Source organism: Mustela nivalis (assembly GCF_964662115.1).
Source record: "Mustela nivalis genome assembly, chromosome: X".
Taxonomy (NCBI): Eukaryota; Metazoa; Chordata; class Mammalia; order Carnivora; family Mustelidae; genus Mustela; species Mustela nivalis.
The window spans coordinates 118,234,084-118,261,186 of record NC_139040.1 but is presented as its reverse complement, the minus strand read 5'-3'; the positions used below and the strand labels follow the sequence as shown (position 1 = coordinate 118,261,186).

The 27,103-nt window shown below is 44.2% G+C and overlaps 1 protein-coding gene across 4 annotated transcripts in view; it reads right to left on the bottom strand.

The window, feature by feature from the left end:
* The window catches only part of SH3KBP1 (SH3 domain containing kinase binding protein 1), a 340,208-nt gene that overhangs the window by 277,214 nt on the left and 35,891 nt on the right, over positions 1 to 27,103 (bottom strand). For 2 of the 4 annotated variants that reach the window (XM_082718343.1, XM_082718346.1), the window contains exon 2: positions 9,803 to 9,960. In XM_082718343.1, coding sequence (XP_082574469.1) covers positions 9,803 to 9,960 — 158 coding nt within the window. The remainder of the gene's footprint in view (positions 1 to 9,802; positions 9,961 to 27,103) is intronic. The other 2 variants (XM_082718345.1, XM_082718347.1) reach the window with 1 other exon arrangement.

Sequence of the window (27,103 nt, the reverse complement as noted above, 5' to 3'; positions counted from 1 at the left end):
ACCCCCTGGACGGGGAACAACTGGATAGTCAAACACCTGGATTATTAACCACTGATAAAAAAGACAGTCAAGGGGCGCCTGGGTGGCTCAGTGGGTTAATCCTCTGCCTTCAGCTCAGGTCATGATCTCAGGGTCCTGGGATCAAGCCCCACATCGGGTTCTCTGCTTGGCAGAGGGCCTGCTTCCTCCTCTCTGACTCCTCTCTGCCTGTGTCTCTGCCTACTTGTGATCTCTGTCTGTCAAATAAATAAATAAAATCTTTAAAAAAAAAAAAGACAGTCAAATCCTGAAAAGCATATCCTGAACATTATGAGAAAACAAGTTTCCTTACTAATTAGTAAAATGAAATATTTTCCCAAATTGCCTTGCTTTCACAATTTGGTTTTTGGGTTTTTTTTCAATATGTTGTTTATTTGAGAGAGAGAAAGAGAGACAGCATGAATGGGAGGGACAGAGGGAGAGAGAGAATTTTAAGCCGACTCCATGTTGAGCACAGAGGCCAATGGGGCGCTCCATCCCAGGACCCTGAGCTGAAACCAAGAGTCAGATGATTAACCGACTGCATCACCCAGCCACCCTGGCTCTCACAATTTGTAGGAAAAACAGCACAAGCCCAGAAATGCAGGCAATGATTGCTCATTTGAATTGAAATAGCTGACTTCTAAAGAGGATCCTTTAAAAATCAGAAAATAAAACGAGCACAATTCTGAATAGAGAATAGCAACCTGGAAGTCTCTACTTTATGGCACTTAAGGAAGTAAATCTGTGATTCTTTCTTACATCGAGAAGAGCAAAATAATTGTAAGCTTTCTCTCAGAGTGGTGCAAATATGCAAAATACTGAGTGGACACTCGGGGAAGGCATAATGCAGCAGGCGACAACAGTGAGAGGCTTACTCCTATCAGGACGAGGCAGACGCCCAGGTAACGCTGTGGGCTGGAGCTCGAGTTCTAGAGCCAGCTTGCCCGGGGTCCGAGGCACTCTCTGCCCCTCCGTAGCTGGGTAACCATGAATAAGCTTTTTAACCTTAAGATGCCTATGCCTCAGTAACCTCTTCTGATAAAAAAAGAACAGTACCTATGCCACAGAGTAGTATATAAGGATTAAATGAGATAACACATGTGAAGGGCTTAGCTTCCTTCCTTCCTGGCATACAGTAAGCACTCAACCAATGTCACTGTCCACATTCAGACACTGGAGGTTTATGCACACAGTGCCAGGCAGCAGCTAAGCCTGGAATACAATGTAGCCATTATTATTCCACAAAGTAACAGCAGTCAGGGCTACAAGAAAACCAACCATAGGTCCATTTAACACGTTCCAAAAGAGTCACCTGATGAATCCAGTCCAAACCCTCCAAGTGGTGTCTTAATCAGGAACATCTTTGCAGTACAACGTCTAACCTGTGCCATCCAGAGTACAAAATGACTGAAGGCCGGGTCACAGGAGCTACAAGTGTCATCCTACGGAATAAGTTACATGTGTGACAATGCAATATTCCATTTAGTGTGCCTCATCTGTGCTGCTAGCCTCCAGTGCTGGCAGGGCACACAGCAGTAAACATCCCCCACAGTACGGCAGAGCCCCGCCGTGCAGCCACGCACATCATGGCCAGATGTTGTGAGCATATCGGATAACACGCCCAGAAAATTCCTGCTACTTTTCTCCGAGAGACAAGTATCTTGAAAATAATATCCCATAGCATGCACAAAATTAACAGCCCTTGGGTTGAAAGTTTTTTGAAAAAGTGAAATGTGGAACGCCTGGGTGGCTCAGTCCATTGAACAGCCAGCTCTTGGTTTGGGCTCAGGTTGTGGTCTCAGGGTCCGGGGATGGAGCTCTACACTCCGCAGGGAGCTGCTTCAGGATTCTCTCTCTCCCTCTCCCTCTGCCCCACCCCCATTCTCTCTCTCTCTCTCTCTCTCTCAAAATATATAAATCTCTTTTTTTAAAGGTGAAATTTGGGCACCTGGGTGGCTCAGTGGGTTAAGCCACTGCCTTCAGCTCAGGTCATGATCTCAGGGTCCTAGGATCGAGTCCCGCATCAGGCTCCCTGCTCAGCAGGGAGCCTGCTTCCCTCTCTCTCTCTCTCTGCCTGCCTCTCTGCCTACTTGTGATCTCTCTATGTGAAATAAATAAATAAAATCTTTAAAAAACTAAATAAAAGGTGAAGTTTGATGAGAGATCCACTTCAGGGTCTCTGAACGTAGAAGAATTAACTTGGAAATCTCTACTCTATGTCATTTGTTGAAGTAAATTTGTGATTCTTTTTTAAATAAGTGGCCCATTCCCCCCCTCCCCGATGGGTTCTCATGCCAGTAGCTTCCACCCGAGGGGTGGCGTGGCGGCCCCTCCAACACAACACCCCCTGTTCCCTCTTCGCTTCTCAACGAGCAGCACCATGTCGTCCGCCTCCACTGGCTGCCATGAACAAGTGCCTCTACCCAGAGAAAGCAGAAGGAATGACAAGGAAGAAACCACATTTTACCCTCCCAGACCAGGATGAGGAGGAGCAACCCTGTCCTTCACGATTCCCTGGGACCCAGGGTCTTCAAGCCGTGAGGGTGGAAGGAGCAGCAGTCCCCCAGAAGGGCCCACGGGCCAGAGCCGTATAAACCACATGGTCACCAGGTCCGTAAAAACATGTTTGCTTCCATAATACAGGAAGCTTGATTCAGTCTTGCACTGAACTTAATTGCCACACTACCTCTTGGTAGCATATCCTGTTGCAAGCGCTCTCTCCTTTGTAACAGGAAGACAATCAGATCCAAGTTAGACTGCAAGTGAAGCACGCCCCCCACCCTGACACCTGTGCCCTCCGTTATATATATGTGTTCCCAGAGAGAATGTCTTTCTCTCGTTTACCCAGCTCTCTTCTGCTACCATTATTCCTCCAGAGCCTCCGTTTCAGACTGAGGAGGAAACACTGCACAGTTCTGACAATCGAGAAATACATAATGACCTTTGCCTTGCTCACAGACCCATTCCATCAGCAGCTGACCGATCTCATTGAGAATTCCACTTTGTGGGTCCAGAATTAAGGTGCTGACAAAGTTAAAGCTATCTGAACTCGTGCCTAAAGTCACAAGTATTACAAAACCATTGGACAAGGATTCACTTGATGTGTAAAGTAACCCCTACCAGTAACTAGGGGGCCACATTCCACTGTTGAAACTGGAAAGACTGGTGTGACTTAGAAACCAATGAGCAGAGGCACCATCAGAAGAAATTTACTTGGAAAGAAACAGATGTTATTTAATGATACTGGAGTGCCAACAAAATTTGAATAATGAAGGCGTAGACAAGTCTTCCTCACCGACAAGCAGTGTGAACAAGGAGCCACGATGCCTTAGGTCATCTGCTCTGGAGAGTGCGGGATTGGGTGGCTGGGGGACAAGCTGCCACCACAGGCAGGGGAACAGAGGAAAGTGTCTTGGGAGTCTACCGAAGTCCCCAGACCCTCGACCACAGAGCATACAGAAACAGACCTGAGAAGCACAGACACCTCTAGTGAGGGGACTGTGTTCTTTCTCAAGGTTTGAAAAGGACATAGGGGACAGAATTCAAATTTTATTCTGTGACAGAACTAAAATTTGAAGATGAAGATTATCATAGGAAAAGGGCAAACATATATGTACCTCTTTTCAGTGGGTCTGTTCTTCTCATATGGATAGAATGTAAAGGTCAGTAACTTGAAGTAGAAATTTAGAGTTTGGGGAAAGTTCCAGCACAGGCCCAGGTTTACAGAAGGGATTGTTTGTGTACGAACGTGTTTGTTTGTTTGTTTGTTTGTTTGTTTTACTAACATCCCCCTAGTTTTCAAACCAGATATTTGATGAGGATTTGGGATCTTAATGGCAGAGAAGATGGAAAGGTATCTTGCTAACATTTTGTCTAACAAGAAAGCAAACAACAACTAAATGCTGTAAGAAGACAAGTTGCTTGCGCTCAAACACACATTTTTACAAGACAATTCAGAAATACCCAGGAGGACTCCCACGGGCTTAATGGATGACCACCTACTAAAACAAAAGGTGTATTAACGAGAAAACATCAAATTTGAGAGAACAAATTTCCTTTTATTTCCCACAGAACTAAAAGAATGGAAGATAAAACCACCACCAAAACATAACATTTTCCCCCAAATAAGTACAAACATGATGCTGGGTTAGCAGTTGATTCGTTCACCCCACAAAAAAAAAAAAAAAAAAAAATCTCCCTCCTGTCTTGTATCTTTTATCTAGCCTTCGCAGCTCAAGATACGTTTCTATTATGAGGCTACTGGCTAATGTAAAAGGCCATGTTTTAAAACTTCTATCAGCTCAAGCCAGTAAAACCCTGTACTTCTATACTGTGCCACCATTAAAAGCAGAATTATTGCAAAAAGAAAAAAAAAGCCAAGTAACTGTGAGCTTTCTCTCAGAATGGTACAAATATACACAACCCTGACCTTTCACTTCACTGATTACAAAACAACTATATTCTTCAAACACTTTACACAAATACAGAACAGGCTCTGGATATGCCAAATTGAGATCTGAAACACCTAGCAAACCAAGGCGGAGGCAATGGGAAAGCAAGCTGAAAATCGTTATACCCAGCATTAGGCATGCAAGCTACAAGTAAACACACCCCAACCTTCCACGATGGGCCCTCAGCGGGCAGAGAGTACATTTCCCTAACTCATGTACAAATAGGCAGAGAATGGCTCACTTCCTCACAGACAGTGTCAGATCAATTTCAAAACCAACAAGCATATTCTTTTAACCCCTACCGCAGCTTCCTGCTTTCCACACGTCTATTTGTGTACAACAGAATGTTGAGGGCCTAGCTCCTGCTGCGTTTTCACCAAAGGCCCCTCCCAAAGCAGTCAGCCACATGCCTATGGGCGAAAGCTAAAGTTTCAAGGGTTTTTTTTTCTAAAATTCCTTTGGCTGGCCATTAAAAATTGTGTCTCTGTGGATACATGTCAGGAGAACCCAGAAAAATGCTGCTTAGAAATCCTTTGCTGGACTAAAATACACTGCGGTCTGAATCTGGGGGTAAGGTACTGAAAGAAAGACCCTGGTAATTAAATCCAACATAGGAAAGATAAACTTCTATCAAAAAGCCCACATTTGCCTTTAATATGTACCTAGCTTTCTGTTTTATGTGGCAGTTTCAGATTCCAGAAGGGCAGCCATTTTGTTTTTTTGTTTTTTTTTTTAAATAAATGACTTTAAGGATTTCATCCTAGTACCTCCTACTATTGCACGTCAAGTTATGCTCTCTTGTGGTCCTTGCAAAAAAAAAAAAAAATCCAAAACTTAAAAATTAGGCAAAAAGGGATGATGAAGTGACCTTTTAATGTCATGCTGATGGACTTTTTCTAAGCTCCACCCCCAGCAGGATCATGTGATTCTCTCTGGAAATGTAACTTGATTTAACTAACCCTTTATTAGGACATTTTACAACCCTATAAAAGTCAGAGGATAACATACAGAAAAATGATAAGGTGTGCTCCTTTCTTTTTTCCTTCTCTGGTAGAGATAAGAACCATGGAGGTTAAGATTGTATTGTTCTCTGAAACATGAACCTGTTTTGAATTAACTTTGCAATCTTATTTGAACATCCCTTTCTCCACTGACTTTTTCATCTGTTCCTCATAACCTCACCGAATCAGTTTTGTGATTCTGCTAGTTCCCTCCTTAAATGAATCCAATAAAACTCTGACACAATAAAACTGCATGTAATAAAACATCTGCATGTTTCTAACAATTTAAGAAGAAGTCTTTGATATTTCTTGGACCCAACAATCAAATGGTACCTGGGAGAGTGAGTTCCAGACTTTAGGACTCCTCAGCAGTCATACACATAGGGCAGACACACGAGGACCAGATTCAGGCTGACTGGCTCTGCGGGCTAGGGTGGCACAAACAGGGCTCCAGCCCAGGCATGACATGCCCTACCCCATCCACAGAGGCCACAGCTTTAAAAAAGTATATACATTTGAAAATAAATGAGAAGCCCTGCCACTCCCATGGGTCAATCCACAAGAGATATGAGAGTCTATGTCTATAAGAAGACCTATACAAGAATGTTCAGAGCCTTTATTCATAAAATACCCAAGCTGGAAATGACCCGAATGTCCATCAACAGAAGAACAAGATAAACAAATTCTGGCATATTCATAAAATGGAACAGGATACAGCAAGAACAAAGTACGATGTAGGCAACAACAGTTTGTTATGCAACAGGAGTCACACATGAAAGAACACAGACTTTATGATTCTATTTATATGAGATTCAAATACAGGCAAGCTTTGTCTATAATGATCAATTACCTAGGAGAAGGGGAATGACTGGGGAAAGGCATGATGGTACTTTTTGGAGGGACAGAAATAGGATTGATCTGGATGACGGTTACAAAGATACATACTTACAAAAAGAAAACCACCAAGAGGTACAGTTATGACTTCAGCTTTTTACTCTATGTAAATTACACCTGAAAATAAATAATTTTTTTAAGAAGAGGAGAGAGAGAGAGAGAAATAGATTCTTAAAAAAGTAAGTAAGGGGGAAGAAAGGAAAGGGGGATTTAAAAGGATTCTTCTTCCACATGTACAGTAAATAAATAAGAACTAACTAAATAAAAGAAAAAGGAGGATAAACCCAAAAGGACACGACTATACTCTGGTTGGATACATTTTTGCCTGCCAACAAATCTCAGCCCAAGAGCTGGCAAAGCCCAGGCATCTTATTGACAAAGGGGTGATTGGAATGGCTGGTAGTTTTCTTCTGAGAAACTGCGACAATACAGAGTTAAGGGTCCATACTGAATCCCAGCACCTTGGGGGACCATTCTCCGTAAGGACATTTATTAAGGATCTGATAAACCAATCAAGAAAATGCTTAAGGTAAACTCTCTGACGGCGGTAACATTGGCATAAAGGCACACAAACAAACAGTGGGATTCTACAAGACTAACCAATTCAATCCAGGGACAAATTCTTCTTAAGCTAAATAAAGCATATGTAAACCCACTCTCAAAACTGCAAACTTATGCCAATATGATTGTTATTACCTAAAGATATACTTTCAGCTTCTAGAACCCTCTACGGCAGTTTGCGTTATTGTTAAACTCCACTGCATCCACCTACTAGATTTTTCAATAATAGACCTAAAACATTCCCAGTGGGTGAAGACTTGAAAATAGACTCAGCCATCTGAAAGAATAGAAGTTTCTTTTTCTGCCAAATGTGACAGCCACAAGTGGTGCAGCCCCAGCCGTTCCTGCCACATCCTTTCTGGCTCCGGTGGAATGAGCACCTCCCTAGAGTGTGACTTCCCACACTGGAAGTGCTCTAGCTGAGGTGAGAAGACAAGTGATAAGGCCCTCAGGCCAGGGGAGAGGGAGACATGAACAGCGACACACTCAGTCGGTGGCCAGCCACACGCTAAGTCCTGCCTCCCTTAGTCCTCAGAGTGGCCAGATGAGGTAGTCGGGCTCCAAAAAGGAAGCAGATGGCACACCCGAATTAGGTAATCTGAGGTGGGACTAAGAAGGAGACGTCCTCCCCACCCCCTACCCCAAAGTGGGTGAGAAACTCTGAGGCAGGAGGCGGGGCTAGTGACAGGGGATGAAGAGAAAGGAATGTGGAGGAAGGGGACTTAGGAGCAGCCACCATCTGGCAGAGGGACAGCCCCGGGGCAGCAAGCCAGCAGGGTAATCCCTGACCTGGCTGGCCCCCTTCCCTCCCGGCCGTCTCCTGCCAGCGTTCCCCTTGAGCCAAAGCCCATGGAAGCCAGAGGGCAGAAGCCCGCTGCGATGGCCCAAGGCCCAGCCCCAGGCCCAGCAGGTGGAGAAGGGTGGAGAGAGGCCCCTCGCCAGAACCACATGGCCCTGGGCTCACAGTGAGGAGCTCTGGCTCCCCAGCACTCCTTGAGCAAGCAGGAGAGGTTCTGAGCCTGCCTGGGCTCTCCGCGCACTGTGCTTCCCTGTCCTGGTGCCTGCCAGCTCCCACAAATGCTTAAACAGGTGGCCCAGCCTTAAGCCCTGAACAAAGTACAACTCAGAAGATTTCTGAGTCTATGGATGTGTGGTTTAGGAATAAGGGGGCACCGAGCCTATAGAACATCAAAATAAGGCTTTCAAAAGAGGGCCTCCCCTCAAAACTGGTGCCAACACTGCTGCCCCTTCTCCTTCCCAGGGGTATTCTCCCTCCTCCCAAGTCCCCCCTTCCTTCCCAGAGCTTCCGCTCTCTCTCCCACAGCCCTCACCTCCTTCCCAGGGTCCTCTTCTCTCTCTCCCAGACCTTCCTTTCTCTGGCCCGTGGTCCTCCTCTCTCAACTTCTTTCTCCTCTACCTTTACACCAAACTTTCTCCCTTTTATCTGGACAAACCCTCCTTCCCCATCGGAATTTGCACAACTTCAAGGATAGTCCTTGTCCCAAAATTGGGGATTTTGTTTGGAAGGGCAAAATAATTCCCCATTTATACATCAATTCAACAGCCAATCTGTGGTAGCCCAGACGTAATGCTTTCCTACTCTTAAAAGGGGAGAGAGCTGCTAGGTTCAACTGTAGTCCAAGAAAAAAAAAGTTTTTATTCCCACAACTACTTACAGAAAGTAAGGTTATCAGCACGTTACCAACAAAACTTCCCCCAGCCCTCTGCACAACAACAAAATGAACTAAAGAAATGTTAGCAGGATCACTCTGAGGCAAAATCCTAAAAAAAGACACTGAGCTGAGTTCCTATTTGTTCTAGACTGGGGGGCGGGATACGGGCTCAGGGGTTGGGCACTGTTTCTCATCATCAATCCCTTTTCATAAAACCCTCCCATGCAGCCCCTGAGGCTCTCTACCCAGGGCACGTGCTTCTCTGGGCCCAGCATTCCCCACACCACCTGCTCCCCACAGCCGCAGGTCTTAGGCGTGGTCTGCTACCCGCCAAAACTACAGCAGACGCTCTGGGGATTTGTGCACAGGCCTTCCTACCACGAACAAGCCAGGCTTCCCTAGCATTAGACGGGAAGTTCATGGTACAAAAAATTTTTAGACCTACTTGGTATTTCCCACATGGAACAGCCTCGAGGTGACCTGCCCCCCCGCCTTTTTAAACCCAATTCCAACAATTATGTACAACTTGCAGTATATAATTTCTTAACATGAATGGGCTACATTTTTATAATTAACCCCTAGATGACTTCTGCAAAGGGCATAATTTTCCAAACCTTATTGAAGAAGTAGATTTTATGCAACACTTCATGGTCACAAAGGGGAAAGGAAAATTAAATAGAGTTCTCATAAAAAAAAGTGATGTGAATATAAAGGTTGAAAACATAGCATAACTGAAATTCTACATTTAGTTTGATTACTACTTGACTTAAATAGTCAAAACCACTTTCATCTCATTTTGAATGGAAAAGGGTAAAATTCCTTTAAAACATCAAAGCAAGCGAACGAGTACATAAATAAAAACAATTTAACAAGCTTTATATTTTTCCAGTATTTTTTAAGTGATGTACTTTAAAAAGAGAACATTCTGGGCATTAAGAAAACAAGTTCAAAATGGGTCGGTCCCTAGATAGTTGGTGCAAAGCTCTACATGCTCTTCTTCTCTTTTTTTTTTTTTTTTTTTTTTTTGAGCTGAGCTGCCAGGGCTTTTTTTTTTTTCCTACACGCTCTTCTTGATAGCCACAAGAGGTCAAACTGCCAACTCATTCCCTAGGAAAGCCCACGAAATCCCTGATGTGCCCCCAAATCTTTGGTCAGTAGAACCCACTCAGGAGACAGGAAAAGGGTTTCACGTTGTACTCACTCTTACAAAGTTGTCAGGGAACAAACCTCTCCTGCCGTTGATCTGTCCCTCCCACCAGCCTCCATCCTCCTTCCTGATGTTGGTGATGATTTCACCCACGCTGATCGTCAGCTCATCGTCGTGCTGGGCCTGGTAGTCAAACTCCACTATGGCCTCCACTGGAAGGAACAGGGACAGAAAAAAGGACAGTTTAGATGAAAGGCTGCAGAAGTCTGAGGCCCACCAACCCTGGGAGATCAGCAGTCATATTAGAGGGAGTTCCCCTCTACCAATACTTAAAGTAACAGGGCCCCACACAGCAACCTGATTTTGGTTAACCTGAGGCCTGTCGCACAGAAACCACAAAGCATAGATCCGTGGTCAGGCACAGTCAGAGTGGCCTACCGGTTTCAGGGCCAGCAAGAGCTTCAGAGGGGAAATCACACAACGGCAGAAGGCCAACAACGTGTGTACTCCCAGAGGGAACGCGGCATCACTTCTCCAAGCACAGGGAAGGCAGTAACAGATACAGATTTGGTACTGAGGTGTCCCCACCCCTGCCAAGACTAACTGTGTGATGGTAACTTCTCTGGGCCTCAGGCATGTAAAATGTGGGTGATAATAACCACCACTCTACAGAGATGATGCCCCTCTCTCAGCCACGGCATGTATAATGACAGCTGACACGGAGGGCCCCGCTGGCCACGCTGATGTCTCGGACTTCTTATGTCTACGTGCACAACTGCCCTCTCCACAGAAGGCCTCTCTCAGGCAGCAACACCATATATTTTTCAAAGATTTTATTTATTTATTTGAGAGAGAGAGAGAGAGGGGGAGAACAAGCGCGCAAGCAGTGGGGAGAGGCAGAAAGAGAGAATCTTCAGAAGACTCCCTGCCGAGCGGGGACACAGACATGGGGGCTCGATCCCAGGACCTCAGGATCATGACCTGAGTTGAAGGCAGACGGTCAGCTGACTGAGCCAGCCAGACGCCCCTCAGGCAGCAACACCATTTTAAAGCATTCTCCCGGTCTGGGTAATGTTTTACACCTGGTCATAGGTGGAGGCAACAGGTAACACAGATGGGTCTTCTTGTTGACACAGTACACATGCACGTTAGCGGAGCTAAGCGATCCTGAGCATGGCAACTTTCCATAAATGGACCGTGCGATTCATCTACACTTTGGGTCTCGCTTCACACACACCTCAACCAATAAACCTCCTGTCCTTTTCCTTCTATATTTGCGGGTCAATATGAATGAAAGAATGGCAAATGAACAAGTAGAAGGGTAGCAAAAATTAGGTGAACCCTCAAGTAGTAAATTAGCCATTTAGGGATTACAGAAATGGAAGAGGAAAGGTTTTACATGAACCCTGCATAAAGCACACATACAAAAATGAACTCAGAATAGATCACAGACCTCCATTTAAGAACTAAAACTATAAAATCTTCATAAGAAAGCACAGAAGAAAACCTTAGTAGTCTTGGGTTTGCCAAAGATCTCTCCAGTAGGAGACAAAAAAGCACACACGACTTTTGAAATTTCAGTCCAATGGGGCAAGGTTTCCAGGAAAATGGCTGGTAGGTGACTAGGCCCCTCATCACATGGGTTTTGCATATCCTTAGGGATGAATTCCCAAAGTGGTTCCGCATCGGAAGACCCTGGCTATCCAGACTAGCACGCTCACCCTGTCCATTCGTGTCAGCCAGCCCAGCCGGTTCAAAGGCACCCTAACATGAAATGTCCTCGTGTGGATCATTTTTCCATTCCAAAATTAGCTGGCTGACTTTGCGTCATGAATCCGCCCAGGATGAAGGTGAATTGTAAACCCTTTTCATTGCTTATCAACAAAAAGGAGGAGCATAAGAGCATAAAGAAAGCAACCTTTTCAGATTTTTCCTGGTTCCTGACCAGTATAAAGGCAGAACACTTCTACTTTCTTGTCTTATGCTTTGCTCACCAGCAATTCAAATGAACTGTCGTAACAATCAGAACCAGGTCAATTAAAAAACAACTTTCATGGGGCGCCTGGGTGGCTCAGTGGGATAAGCCTCTGCCTTCGGCTCAGGTCATGATCTCAGGGTCCTGGTATTGAGCCCCGCATCGGGCTCTCTGCTCAGGAGGGAGTCTGCTTCCCCCTCTCTCTCTGTCTGCCTCTCTGCCTACTTGTAATCTCCATCTGTCAAATAGATAAATAAAATATTTTTTTTAAGATTTATTTATTTATTTGACAGAGAGAGATTACAAGTAGGCAGAGAGAGAGAGGAGGAAGCAGGCTACCTGCTGAGCAGAGAGCCCAATGTGGGACTCGATCCCAGGACCCTGAGATCATGACCCGAGCCGAAGGCAGCGGTTTAACCCACTGAGCCACCCAGGCGCCCGATAAATAAAATCTTTAAAAAAAAAAAAAAAAAAAACTTTCTTCAAATGACATAGACAGCGATCTACTGAGGCTCTGCTATTGGAACGGAGCCTACAGTAACCAGTGTTTCTGCGCCCGACGTTTTCCTGCATTATCTCATTTAATCCTCACAATATTATGATGTTCATCTTCCCAATGAAAGAACCTGAAGCTCAGCAAAGCAGTTAAGACCATTTTCTGAGCCAGTGCTCTCTAAAGTGTGATATGCTCACTTCAGGGACTAGTTGACCAAAAAAAAAAAAAAAATTAGAACATCATTTCATTTTAATTTTTAAAAGAGAAAAATTCAACTCCTCAAGTATTCCATTTATAGAATGACACTGGTTCCTTCATCCAGCCTCTAGGGCTGGCAGTCAAGGGGGCTCTGTGGACAGGAAGCAGCCTGAGGGACAGCGGTGCTCCCCACGAGATGGCAGTGAGAGCCAGAGCCAGCTTTCAGCTCCATGAGAACCCTGCAGTTCCCTGAGGCCTCCTGATAAAGCCTCCTTATGGCTATTACCTGTCAATAAAAGGATGAAAGCCTTGAAAAGATTTACGTTAATAAAGTAGGTGATGCGGACACCTGGATGGCTCAGTCAGTGAAGTGTCTGCCTTCACCTCAGGTCACGATTCCAGGGTCCTGGGATTGAGCCCCACATCGGGCTCCCTGCTTGATGGGGAGCCTGCTTCTCCCTCCTCCTCCACCTGCTGCTCTCCCTGCTTGTGCTCTCTTCCCCTCTCTGCCAAATAAATAAATAAAATCTTTAAAAAAAGAAAGAAAGTAGGGGTGTAGCCAATATCCGACATGCGACCGAGTAAACAAGGAAATGGCGGAGCTGCCGCTTTCGGCTCCTGGTGTGAGCTCTTTGCAAGCTACATGGGGAGGTAAACACAAGGACAGGCTAACCAGGTTTTACAGGGAGATGACCAAAACCCTAAATTATCAAGACAATTTACAATACAGGTTGTTTTCCACTAATGACATAGGTGTAAAATACCCGATTATAGTATGGAACTACTGGAATTGCAAGACGTTTGAAAGTATGTACCTGAGCCATGAAGACAAATGCCTTCATTTCCTACCAATGTCTAAAGTCATATAATACTCAATCTTCTGTGTTCCCCAAAGTCCACCCAAACCTAATAACAAATGTTTAGAAGGTTCTTTTGGGTTTTCTCAACGAATACAGTAATATATGTATACAATCTATACATAAATATATACATGGAAATACTCAACTCCTTTTTTAATAATAGGTATGTTTTTAAAAGATTCTGTTTATTTATTTGACAGAGATCACAAGTAGGCAGAGAGGCAGGCAGAGAGAGAGGAAGGGAAGCAGGCTCCCTGCTGAGCAGAGAGCCCGATGCAGGGCTCGATTCCAGAACCCCAGGATCATGACCTGAGCCAAAGGCAGAGGCTTTAACCCACTGAGCCACACAGGTGCCCCAATAATAGGTATTTTTTTAACCAAGAAAAGGCTTGGAACACTTACCTAGGCTCCCCACTGATCCCACTAGAGCTTGGAAATAAAAGTTCATAGTCTGTCTGACAGGAACAGGAAATTATGGTGAGTGGAATGGGGGTGAGGGGAAGCAACATATGGACCTGTCTGGGGAAGACAGAGCACAGGAAGGCTGGTAAGGAGGAATCTAGTCAATAGTCTACCTAAATACTGAACCTGAATCCTGTGTACTTTGGGGGAGTCAGAACCCCATTAACTCCCAGAATATAATCTTGCTGCTTCTTTCCTAAAGAACAAATCTCACCTTCTCCCTTCTGTATATGGACCTCACCAAAGTGAAGCTGGGAAAGGACAGAGGCATCTGCTTCAAGAGGGTTCCTGGGAAGAAAACAGCTGCCTGCTGCTGTTGCAAACTGATGAGAAACACACCCTGTTTGCTTCAGTCTCTCTCATTTGTTTGATGAGCCCCACGACGCACCTTAATTGATGCTTACTGTAAGTAAGCCTGGGGATTAGGAATTAGGGGCTCAGGGATAAATAAAGCATAACTACATCATTTTTGAGTCTTCCCAAGATCTTACTGACCTGGTCTTTCCAGATTTACACTTGTTTTGATCTCCTAGACACTTAAGTCATCACATATGCACTCTCTCTGCCTTCTGGCACCAGCTGGGCCCTGACGGCCTCCTACGACCTTCCAGACGAGATTGGGCACGTTCAGGGTGGTATGGCCGTAGACCTCCTACGACCTTCCAGACTCCTCCAGCCCCCAGTCCTCCCTGGGCCCTGGCCTCAAGGCAGTTTCTTATGGTGATGGCTGCACACGCATCTCACGGTCCCAGGGAGCCTCTAAAGGCCTTCCGGGTATAGATCACCCCCAGTGGTTACTTCTGGTCTTGCTCTTCTGTGAACAGCCATGACACGTAGTAGGTGCTCAGTCAGCCATGATACACCGAAGTGCTCGGCTTGCACTTCATAATGGCAGGTACTTCTCTGCCCAACCAAGTTGGTACCAAAATGCCAAGCGTCAATCACATTTTTGCAAATTGATTCAGATTCTTCAGTGCACTAAGGGAGCTCGCTATTTAAAGAATACTGTGGTTAATTCTTTTGTAACATGAATAATCACTTCCTGCTTTATCTTTCCTGCCGAGATGAATTTTTATGTAACAGGTTGCTCGAAGAGGAGGAAACCTATGTATGGTTTTCTTAAGACTTCATAAATCATGAAGCGGGGTCTCTCCTACCCACTTGAAATGTTCTGTCCTGTGTCGTCTGTAAGCCTCTGAAAGGTTCTGGACTTTGTCTGTCCACTACAGTATTACCTGCCATATTTGGCGACTGGGTACCCAAAGTGTCACTAGTCCGAGTTGGTTGAGATGGGTTATGAAATACAAAGCAGGTGGCAAAGACTTATTGGGAGAAAAAGAACGTAAAATATCATAAATTTAGATTGACTGCATGTCGAAATGGTATTTATGTATGGGGGTTAAATATATTATTCAAATTAATTTTGCTTGTTTCTTTTTATCTATGGACGTGGCTACTGGGACATTTAAAATTACATAGGCGGCCTAGTAGTATAGTTTCATTGGACAAAGATAATTTAGGATAATACTTGGCAGACAGGAAATCAAGACCTCACATTTCATAAACATAGTCAAAATATTCACAAGAAAGTGAATAAGAAAGTCTGCGTCCCCGAAACACATTTCCTTGGCTTCAGGAAGCTTCAGGGAGCTGCAGGAATGAAAAAACATTACCTGTGATTTTTGTTAATGGTACCCTTTGGGAAACCACCAGTGGGCATGAGCACAAAATTAAAACACTAAGCTAAATAAAATAAATCAGAGGTGTAATTAGGGCAACAGTAAACAAAATCGCATACTTAAAGACAGCATAAATTACAAAACTGTAGAACATCTCCCTGTCAGAAAATGACTACCCTCCAGCTGCCCTCTGTGCCAAAGCCAGCCTCCACACGTTTGCTGCACGGCTGCAAAGCCCCAGCTATGGTTAACCCTTGTGTCCAGACAGAGCTGGACAAGATAAGAGGTCTCCTTGAACATGTAAAACATGTGAACCACCCAGATCTCTGCCTTCAGACTCCCTGGAAGGTGTCCTCCCCACAGCGATGAAATGGCTGCTTTTCGACTGTCAGTTGGCTAAGCCAGCTGCCGAGTACCTTCTCACAGCAAACTTCTCACGGCGGCATTTCAGAGGCCCCACTCCGTGACCTGGCCCCTCCCCACCTCTGTGCACTGAACTTCCTGTCTCCTGGCACCACTTAGCACACCACAAGTTCATGATGGCTCAGCCCAGTCAGACTGCAAGCTCCGTCTGGGAAGAGCCATTACCTTTTGCAGGTTTCTACCTCCCTTGCCTAGCATCATGTCTAGCTCAAAAGTATTTGAATAAACCAAAGAGCATGAAGGAGAATGAAAGTTCTCCAAATAATTTCCCACATATGTATGTGTGTGTGTGTGTGTGTGTATATATATATATAAATATATATATATATATATATAAATTATAATTTCTAAATATATTTAGGAAATAATTTCATATACACACACGCACACTCATACACAGATGATGCCACAAACCTCTCATGCAGTCTTAAACAGTAGAAATTTCAGATGCGGGCGCCTGGGTAGTTCAGTCACTGGAGCATACAAACTCTTTGTTTTCAGCTCAGGTCATGATCTCGGGCTCAGGAGATCAAGCCCCACTTCAGGGCTCTGCACTTAGCAGAGAGTCTGCTCAAGATTCTCTCTCCCTCTCCCTCTGCCCCTCCCCCCCATTCTCTCTCTCTCTCTCTCTCTCTCATGTAAATAAATAAAATCTTTTAAAAATAAATAAATAATTTCAGCTGTATATGCAGCAAAGAAAACCATCAACGAAATGAAAAGGCAACCTACTGAATGGGAGAAAATCTTTACAAATCATATATCTAATAAGGAGTTAATATCCAAGATATATAAATAATTCATACAACTCAACAGCAAAACAAAAAAATAAAACAAAATGAACAAAAACCACACACACACAATCTGACTAGAAAACAGGCAGAGGATCCAAACAGACAATTTTCCAAAGAAGACCTACAGATGGCCAACAGGTACATAAAAAGGTTCTCAACATCACTCATCATTGCAGAAATGCAAATAAAACCACAACGAGATATCACTTCACACCTGTCAGAATGGCTATCATCAAAAAGACAAGACATAACAAGTGTTGGTGAGGATGTGGAGAAAAGGGAACCCTCGTGCACCAGTGATGGTACAGCTGCTATGGAAAGCAGTATGAAGGTCCCTCCAAATACTAAAAATAGAACTACCATGTGACCCAGCCATCCCACTCCTGGGCATGTATCTGAAGAAAATGAAAACACTTACATGAAAAGATATCTACACCCCTATGCTCACTCTTGCATTATTTACAAGAGCCATGATATGGAAGCAGGCCAAGTGTCCATCAACAGATGAATAGATATGGCACACATACATAACGGCATAATATTCAGACATAAAAAAGAATGGAATCTTTCTATTTGCAAAAACATGGATGGACCCTGAGGGCATTACACTAAGTGAAAGAAAGAGACAAAGAAAGATAATTATTGTATGATCTCATTTATATGTGGACTCTTAAAAAAAACAGGAAGGAGAAAAGCTCATAGATAAAGAGAGCAGGTTGGCCCTTGACAAAGGCAGGGTTTGGCAGTGGTTGAGGGGGACATGAAATGGGGGAAAAGGGTCAAAACGTACAAACTTCCAGTTATAAAATAAATAAGTCATGGGGATATAATGTAGAGTATGGTGACCATAGTCAATAATACATTACTGCATGTATCAAAGTTGCTGAGAGTAACTCTTAAAAATTTCTCATCACAAGAAAAAAAATTATGTGCAGTGATGGATGGTAACTAGACTTACTGTGTTATCTTTTTCAAATATATACAAATATCAAATCATTACATTGTGCACCTGAAACTGTTACATGTCAATTACATCTCAATAAAAAAGAAAGAGAATCATTTCACTTGTGAATCTTAAAGAATAATTTTTTGTTTTGTTCCAGTTGTCTGATTGAGGAAAGCATACAAAATCAAGAAGTAATTATTTGCCAAAAAAGATTTCACCGAGAAAGATCATGATTCCTGATCATTAGAGATAGAAAGAACATTAATTACCATCTTGTCAAATCCTTTTCTTAATTTTACAGATGAGGAATTAAGGCTTGGAAGTTTCCATGACTGAGGCACAAAGGGGGTGAGAGCTAAATCATGGCAGCGTCAAGGCTGGGACTAAACTCTCCCATATCATAGTCCCGGTGAGAGAAGAGAAGATATAAAGTGAAAAGGAGGAAAAGTGAGACAAGAGAGATACAGACATCCACGACAACAGGGGTATTTTTCCTTTCATATACAGCATAGTTCCCAGAATACCCAGAAAAATTTACACCAGTCAAGAATATACAAGAGCCTGGGGCACCTGGGGGGCTCAGTTGGTTAAGCCTCTGCCTTTGGCTCCCGTCATGATCCCAAAGTCCTGGAATTAAGTCCCACATTTGGCTCCTTGCTCAGTGGAGAGCCAGCTTCTCCCCCTCCCCCTGTCTACTGCTCTACTTGTGTGCTCGCTCTCTCGCTCTCTCTCTCTGTCAGGTAGATAAATGAAATCTTTAAGAAAAAAAAAAAAGAACATACAAGAATCTATGTTCAAATCTAATGAGATGGTAAGATCAGTGCTTGCTTAGGCCAGGGAGTGACCACAGACAAATACAAGAGATCTTACTGGGGTGACGGAAACGTGCTAAAATTAAATTGTGGTAAGGGTTTCACAATGCTATAAATTTACTAAAATCATCTATCTGAACACTTAAAATGGGTAGAATTTAATACCTCAATATAGCTTTTAAAAATTAAAAAGACTATGTGATGTATATTTTGGAATTTATGATCGTAGCTATCACTGATCGAGGTGGTTGACTGCCTTTGTATCCCAGGGAGAGACCAATCCCCATTCAGAAGGTAAATCCATCTGGGGGACCCTCCTCTCTCCTGTAAGACACAGTTTGATGGGACTGCCCATGAAAATATCCCACCTCTGCCAGCACAGGATCAACTAGGTCTCACAACAGTAGATGGGTATGACAAAGACTGGATGTGGCTAGAGCAGATCCCCCAGCAGGACTCCCAAAAGAGGTAGGGATCTCTGGGACTGCCTGGCTGCCATCTTTTCTTCCATCCTACAAACCAGCCAGTAGCCCTCCAGTAAATCCTCTTCCCTATCACGATTGAAAGTGAGTTGGTTTCCACTGCTTGCAACCAGAGGAACTTAACAGATACACTTGTAGGTCAACTTTTTGAACAACAGACTCTTCCCTACACAAGACTGTCCACGGCTCAGTTCTCACCATCCCATGCTCTCCTGGTAGTGTCAAGGCTGAAGGTTCAGGGACCCAAACTTCCTAGGTCAGGGCCACCAGCACTGTGAGGACCTCCAAGTCCAACAAAGCTGACCTCCACATCAGCACATTCTCCTCTGGCATCTTCAAAAACACAACACTAAGGAGACCATTCAGGGGCCAAAAAAGGGTCATTCCCAAGGCCTGAAACTGTTAAAAACTGAACATGAGCTTCCCCAAGGAAGACAGGCACAGAACACAGAGTCCAAGGAAGAAAGAGTCACTGAACTCTATCCCCAGGTACCGTTTGCAGGGATGGCCTCCCGCAGAGTTAAATGACATCTGCAGGGGCCCAGCAGCAGCTCGTAAGAGCTGGGCCTCAGCAGGGAAGGGAGAATGAGAGCCATCCTGAGAAAAGAAAAAGCAGCAGCTGGCTGTGAGAGAGGAAAGAAGGCCTGTGGCTGAACACTTCCCATGGCACTAAGGACATTCCTGTGACACTGCACATAAGGCTGGTCTCCAGGCCCAGCTCTCAATGTGTGCTGCCTCTTTAAGCATCTTCACAAAACATGTGAGCTGTGGGAGAAAGAACACAGGCCCTGATGCCTAAAAGGCCTTGGAATGAGTTCTGGCGTAGATCCGAGCTAGCTGTGCGAAAGTGGCCACACAACTCACTTGAGTTCACCGGCTCTGTGCTTGAAACCGGGAGGTAATAGACCCATTTGGGTTGTTGCAACAATGAGGGACAGTGTGTGTAAACTCCTGCATGCAAAAGCTGCTCCATAAACCACTCCGTAAACACTCTGTAAACCACTCCGCAGCCACTAGCCTTATGGGCTCGTATCATGCATGCTGAAAGGTTCCCCACAAGGGTCCTCCTCTCTGCTCCCTGGACTAGGAGGCCTTGAAGGGCAGATGTAAGCATCTCTTCCCCCTCACTGGGCATCTGACACAGAATAGATACTCCATAAATGTGGGTTAGTGAGTGCACAGCCTGAGAAAGTATTCCTCCAAACCACAGCTTACTACTCAGCGCCATGAAATGCCATGACCAACGGGAGCGCACTTGTTGGACTCTAAACAAGAGAAAGTAAAAAACCAATGTGACTAGTTAGTCACAAAACAGGTTATGGCCCACTGGTCCAAGCCTCCCAAGTGCCACTGTGATCAGCCTCGACTCCATCCCCACCTCTGCCGTCCTGTCCCCCCTCCCCCGCCACATAGCAGAAGGGCCCAGGCAGAGATGGGAATGTGATGCGGGCGGTGGCTGGGCTGCCCGCTCCCTCATCCAGAAGTTTCGCAAAGGCTGGGGGGCGAGTCCCTCACAGCCTACATTTGGAAACCTTGGCCTCACCAGACCTCACACAGGGAGCCAGAAACAAGGAGTTATTAAACACTTCCCAACTGCACACTTCATGCACAGCTCTGTTAAGAACGTGCCTTCAACAGGCCAGTGAAGAATAACTCGGCCTGAAAAAGATGTTTGTTTGTTTGTTTGTAAGATTTTTATCTATTCATTTGAGAGAGAGAAAAAACAGAGAGAGCATAAGCAGGGGGAGCGGCAGAGGGAGAAGCAGGCTCCCCGCCGTGCAGGGAGCCTGACGCGGGGCTTGATCCCAGGACCCCAAGATCATGACCTAAGCCGAAGGGAGACACTTAATGACTGAGCCACCCAGGTACCCTGAAAATATGTTTTTAAATTAAAAAAGAAAGCATAGAGAATGTGTGCAGATGATTTTGCAGGTTAAAAAAAAACTAGCAAAGAAGCAAGACAATTGATAATGGTTGATAAGCCTGTAGAGAGAATGGTTCTGTACAACAATCCTGGAGGAGAAAATAAACTGCACCTTAGAAAACCAGGTTAATAAAAAGTTAATTAAGTCAAAACAGTTTATCCACTTAAAGAAAACATAACATTTTTTTCAATAGAAGAAAGCAAGTACACGAATGTTGCTTTACCTAATAAATACTTGAGTTCTAAGTAACAAAATGGCTTGCGGATAAATAGATAAGCACTGCTTCCGGACTTTATAGTAACAGCCTGGTTCTCAGATCCAAAGGAAAGACCTGGAGACAGGTACCTGGTTAGAAGATGATCCCTTATTTTCCTCAGTAAGAAGATCTAAAAGGTTTGGGGCCAACCACACTTTAAAAAGGAAGCACAGCCAAACATCTGCTTATACTATGTGTTAATTTAATTAGAGAGCATATAAAGTAAAATGATTAGAAAACACTGCTTCTCCCCTGACACCCACTCATGTCATGAACCAGTTTTATTCAACAGACACTTCATGAAACACATTCGGTTATGGGTAACATATCAAAATATTTGCTTAAACTTTTATTAAAAATGAATTCTAAGGGCCCTTTGGACCAGATACTTTGTGAGGACTATTACAGAATACAGCTCTGGCTTTTCTTAAGGACAGTGTGGGGGCAGTGGGGGTGGAGTGTGGCTCTAGAGGTGGACATGCGGCATGAAAGAAGAAAGACAAAAGGCTTTCTGCTGACTTCAGTGCAGCTAAGCGGGCTGAGCTGTGAGAGGCAAGAACGCTTAGAAGACTAGGGGAAGCGGGTCAAAAGGAGGGAAGTGAAGAACAATTCCACAGAATAAAACGGGGGGGGGTCACTCTGACCAGGGCAAGGCCTGAGTCACTGCTTGGCCTTCTGTTAGTAAGAAAGGCACTGTCTGGTAAGGGAGAAAGTAGACAGGTGACAGGAAACCACAGGGAACCTTCACCGCCTTCCCCGACAGATTCAGTGCCCCCTCTTCAGGCTTCACTTACACCCCCAGGTGTCATGGTCCCCCTAAAGTGTGAGCCCCCGGAAGGCAGAAGGAAGTGTAACACTGCAGCATGGGGGCCTCCTGAAAGAAGAGTCACATTACCCAACGCTTCCGCCCTCAAGTGCTGAGCCGACTGTTTGGCCGCATCAGGCGCTCAAGCAGTGCCTGTTGCTGAGTAGAGAGAAACCTGTGAGGATAATTTTTTTTTTTTTTTTTTTTTAATGAGAAGCTGAGAATCCAAGTAGACTGGGTCTGAGAGAAACGCACAGGGCTGAAGGTGGAATGTAATGGCACAGCAACAGCTCTTCCAAGCGGTCTGGAATTTCAAACCGTTGTAAGTATAACTACTCGGAGCTCCCCAACATCCACTCTGGAAAGAAAGCCTAGAACGCCTACAACACCAGAACCTTGGCCGTTATTAGCAATGGTGCACTTGACGGTTTCACGGTGTTGCACCGGTGACAAAAGATAGCAATGCCGAGTCGACATTATAACTCTCTTTTGCGTTGGCATTTTTAACAGCTTTAAGCACAACTGGAGCTAAAAGTTGCTACTTGAGTATCTACTTAAAGAACATTTCTTGAATCGACTACATTGTAAATATTTTGTGATAGTATCAGAAAACCTCTTAGTGAGTGCTTATGGACAGAGATTAACACAAAACAAGTAAAGTTAAAAAGCCAACATTTTTTTCCTTTGAAGATTACAATTTAAAGTTGGACAAACAGAATAATACATCAATAAACTTGACTAGGGCTTAATACTTTTGAAACCTTTTCCAAAACTGAAACATGGGGTTAATAAAAAATAAAACTAGAAGGATCAACAGCCTCACATCAAAAGATTTCTAGAAGGATGATCCAAGAAGAGTAGTGTGTAATTTTTTTTCCAGAAATAATTGTACTTACTTTCCAAATACCATTTTTCACTAAAAAAAACCAAGCCAGGTAGCCTTATAAAAATGGCTGATTCTGAGTCTGGGGCAGAAAGGTAACAAGCCGGAAACACCTTGTCAAAAACAAGAAACGTCTTGTCAAAGCAAGGAAGCCATCAAAGACTAACAGAGAGTCATGTCAAAAGAATTCAGAAGTGAATGAGAAAAGGCTCCCACTGGCCACAAATGGAACAACATGAGTATCAGTAAGAATAACTGCAATGGACTGAAACATGTCAAATAGGTTTGATGTTCCAAATCGATACATGTTATATGATGTATGTTTCATAGTGATTTTTTAAATTTTTTATTTATTTTCGGCCTAACAGTATTCATTATTTTTTCACCACACCTAGTGCTCCATGCAATCCGTGCCCTCTATAATACCCACCACCTGGTACCCCAACCTCCCACCCCCCATCCCTTCAAAACCCTCAGATTGTTTTTCAGAGTCCATAGTCTCTCATAGTTCACCTCCCCTTCCAATTTCCCCCAACTCCCTTCTCCTCTCTGTGATTTTTTTTAAATCAATGATGGCCTTTGGAGAATGTTGGGAAACCAACTCACTTTTCTAAGAACTAGTAAATTAAAAGAAAGAATCAAACTCTTCCTGCCTTACCCATATGAACTTAGGATAACCAAATAGTTGATGAGGAGAAATTTCTCTTTATGGAGTATTCTGGCTGACAAATGAAGAAGGAATGAGAAAATGAGACAATCAACATCTTGCAACCTCTAAGGTAATCCAGCCCTGGGCCATGGCCACCAACAGCTGCTAACATTACAAAGAGAGACAATCAAGCTTCAAGAACCTTGAGACTGAAGGATGGGCCACCCCCTGTAAAGCAAGTTTCTGGATTTACTGCCGGTTTACAGGGGATCCAGGGGTCCAGGAATATGTCAAATGGCACCCTAAGGTGCACTTAACAAAATTCAGACTCCAGGGAACTCTACAAGCTAATGTCTTAGCTTCTTCAACCAAAAATAAACAAACAAATAAATAAATAATGCAACGGAAAGGGAAAAGAGACCTGGCGATCTAGATTACAAAAGACCTGGGGGCAATGAGTCAGTCACAAAGTGTGGACCTTCCAGATCTCGGTTCAAACAAATATCTTTTGAAATATTTCAACTATGTGTCATTGAATATTTGAGCTGGAAGTCTGGTGATAAGGAAACATTGTTAGTTGTTGTAGGTGTAAAAATGATATTGTGATTATGGTTTTGAAAAGAGTCCTTATCTTTAAGAAATACATGCTGAAACACTTCCGGATTGTTAAAATGCTCTAAATGTGCAAGGAGAACAATGTTCTACAGTGAACCTAGACGATGAAGAGAAAAATCCTAATGCTGGGGTAACTTGTCCTAGTCTAACCAGGAGTTTCCTAAGTCATTCAGCTCACCATGCTCTACACAGCTACGCACCTGAAAAGGAAGATCGGGTTTTTAAAGGCAAGTAAGAGATTAAAAGTGTGTGTGTGTGTGTGTGTGTGTGTGTGCGTGCACATGCCTGTGTATGTTTCAATACCTGAATTTGTTAAGGACATGAGATAACCACAAATATTTTTAAATAAAGAACTGATCCAAAAGTATATTCTCTGTTTAGTACTATAGTTTATTCTTTGCAAATAATTACAAAATACATCTCAAGTAACCAAAATTGTGATTATCTCCCTACAAGACATGCATTTTAAAAGAAATCCCGAGGCAATTGGGACTTAAACTGTATTTACTTTGTACATAGTACAATGCTTCATCTTCTTTCCTTTGTTGAAATATACTTTCAGCTACTACTTAAAAAACCATAGTAAGCAACAAGCACAATTGAAAATGTGTTCTCTATCACATGTCTGTAAGTGTGGACCTTGAAACAAAACAGCAAGGCTGCCTCTGGGAACATTCTGAATTTGGATTTTGTTGTTGTTTTGTGTGTGTATATGTAAGGAGTGAGGATACAATTTTATTTTTCTCTGCCATGTTTTACCTCTTTGTTCAGCTTTGAGATACAACTGAAATACAACATTGCATAAGTTTAAGGTATAGAATGTAATGATTTGATACACTTCTATATTACAACATGATGAGTACAATAAAGTTAGTTAACACATCCTTCCCTTCATACATAATCCCCATTTTGGTATGTGTAAGTTGCAGTGGTGAGAACATTTAAGATCTACTCTCTTAGGGGCGCCTGGGTGGCTCAGTGGGTTAAAGCCTCTGCCTTCGGCTCAGGTCATGATCCCAGGGTCCTGGGATCGAGCCCCACATCGGGCTCTCTGCTCATCAGGGAGCCTCCTTCCTCTTCTCTCTCTCCTCTCTGCCTGCCTCTCTGCCTACTTGTGATCTCTGTCAAATAAATAAATAAAATCTTTAAAAAAAAAAAAGATCTACTCTCTTAGCCACTTTGAAGTATTCGATACAGTATTGTTAACAACAGTCACCCTGATGCCCTTAAACGTATTTATGTTATTACTGGAAATATGTACTTTTTGGCCAACAACTCCCATTCCACCCACCCCACCCCCGACCCTGACAACCACCACTCTACTCTGTTTCTGTGAGGTTGGCTTTTTTAGATTCCATAAAGTGAAATCACACAGTCTTTGTCTTTCTCTGTCCCACGTATCTCACTTGGCATAATGCCCTCAAGGTTTATCCATGTTGCCACACAAGTTAAGATTTCCTTTTTTTTATGGCCATTATTCCACCATATATACACGATATTTTCTTTATCCATTCAGCCCCTGAGGGACATTAAGTCGTTTTCGTGGGTCAGTTATTATGAATAGTGCTGCAGAGAACATGGGAGTGCACGTATCTCTTAGAGAGAGTGACTTCATTTCTTTCAGATAAATACCCAGAAGTGGGACTTCTGGATCACCTAATAATTCTATTTTTAATTTTTTGATGAGGCTCCATACTGGAGGTTTACCATATTGGTCACACCAATTTACATTCTGACTTGGGGTTTCTTGAGATGTGCTCAGGAAGGCTGTAGGTCTGGTTATTTAGCTGTCAAACTGACACACTGTGACTACATTTTCTAACAGTGTTCTCACCTCTGAGAGTGGTGCGCTAACACAGGACAGAAATATGGGAGATCACCTGCCTAGCCCTCGGTGCCCCATTCTCTGAGAGCTGGCGCCCACTGGGTGGGAGCAAGCTTCAGCAGGCACTTCTATCCATCTGTCGCCAGTACTCCCTACACCCTCACGGCTCAGCCACAAGCCCTTGGCGCCACCCAGACCAACTAAAGCAGAAGCCGCAATGTGACAAGTCTCCAGGGCACTGACACAGAATGTCATTTGAGAAGCGCTGGTTTCCACCACATGAGCTCCTCACCCAGACATCAGAATCACCTGCGAAGCCTCCTCCTGCCTCTCCCCTCCCAGACTGGCCCACATCAGAATGGAGGGGGGGGTCATTTCCAAGTAGAGGATGGTACCCAAGGTGACTCTCTATACCTCTAACACTCTCCGAAGCCCCTTTTTAGGAAGGAGGAAAAGTCTGCATGGAGCGACAAGCTCCGATGCTTGCAGACCCCAGGCATGATGGTTTCTGAGGCACCTTTCAGGGCTACAAGCCAGTAAGTCTGCAGAAGTACTACCAAGAAGGAGGTAACAAGCAGGTACATGAGGGGGGAATTTACTTCATCCTCACTTCAGATGAAATAATCCGATCCAGACATTCAACCAGTCCCTCTCCCTGAAAGGAGATGAAAGTTCTAGTCCTTGTTCCAGCAATGAAAGTCACAGCGGGGCAGAGAGGACACTGCTGTGTCCACCCCATCCACTCAACACTGGTCTAATGTCTGGCCTACAGTAGGCATATCATAAATATGTACTGAATGAAAATACACTCTTAAATTCTAGGTGTCAGGTGCCTTCAGCCTCCTTACATCATCACCCCTCATGTTCTTCCAGAATGTGACCCTAGCCATCAACAGAGGGAACCGAATCTCCCTGCCAGGGCACTTGAATTTGGGCAGGCTTGAGAGAGCTTAGACCAGGAGAGGGCAAGGAAGTCATGCTGTGTGACTTCCAAAGCTGGGTGACAAGAGCCAAATATGCAGTTTCCAACCCACTTGCTGGAATATTCTGAGGACTGCCATGCTGTGAGGAAACTAAGTCACACCGAGAGCCCACACACAGGCACTCCAGGTGTCCACTGAGTAGCCAAGTTGCTGAGTCATCCCGGCTTGGGCCAACACGTGAGTGTCAGTGCCTTCACATGATCCCAGCCCCTCTGCTGCTGAGTGGCTCCCGGCTTTCAAATCTTCCTAGGAGAGGCCCCAGCCACTATGGAGCTAAGACAAGCCACCCT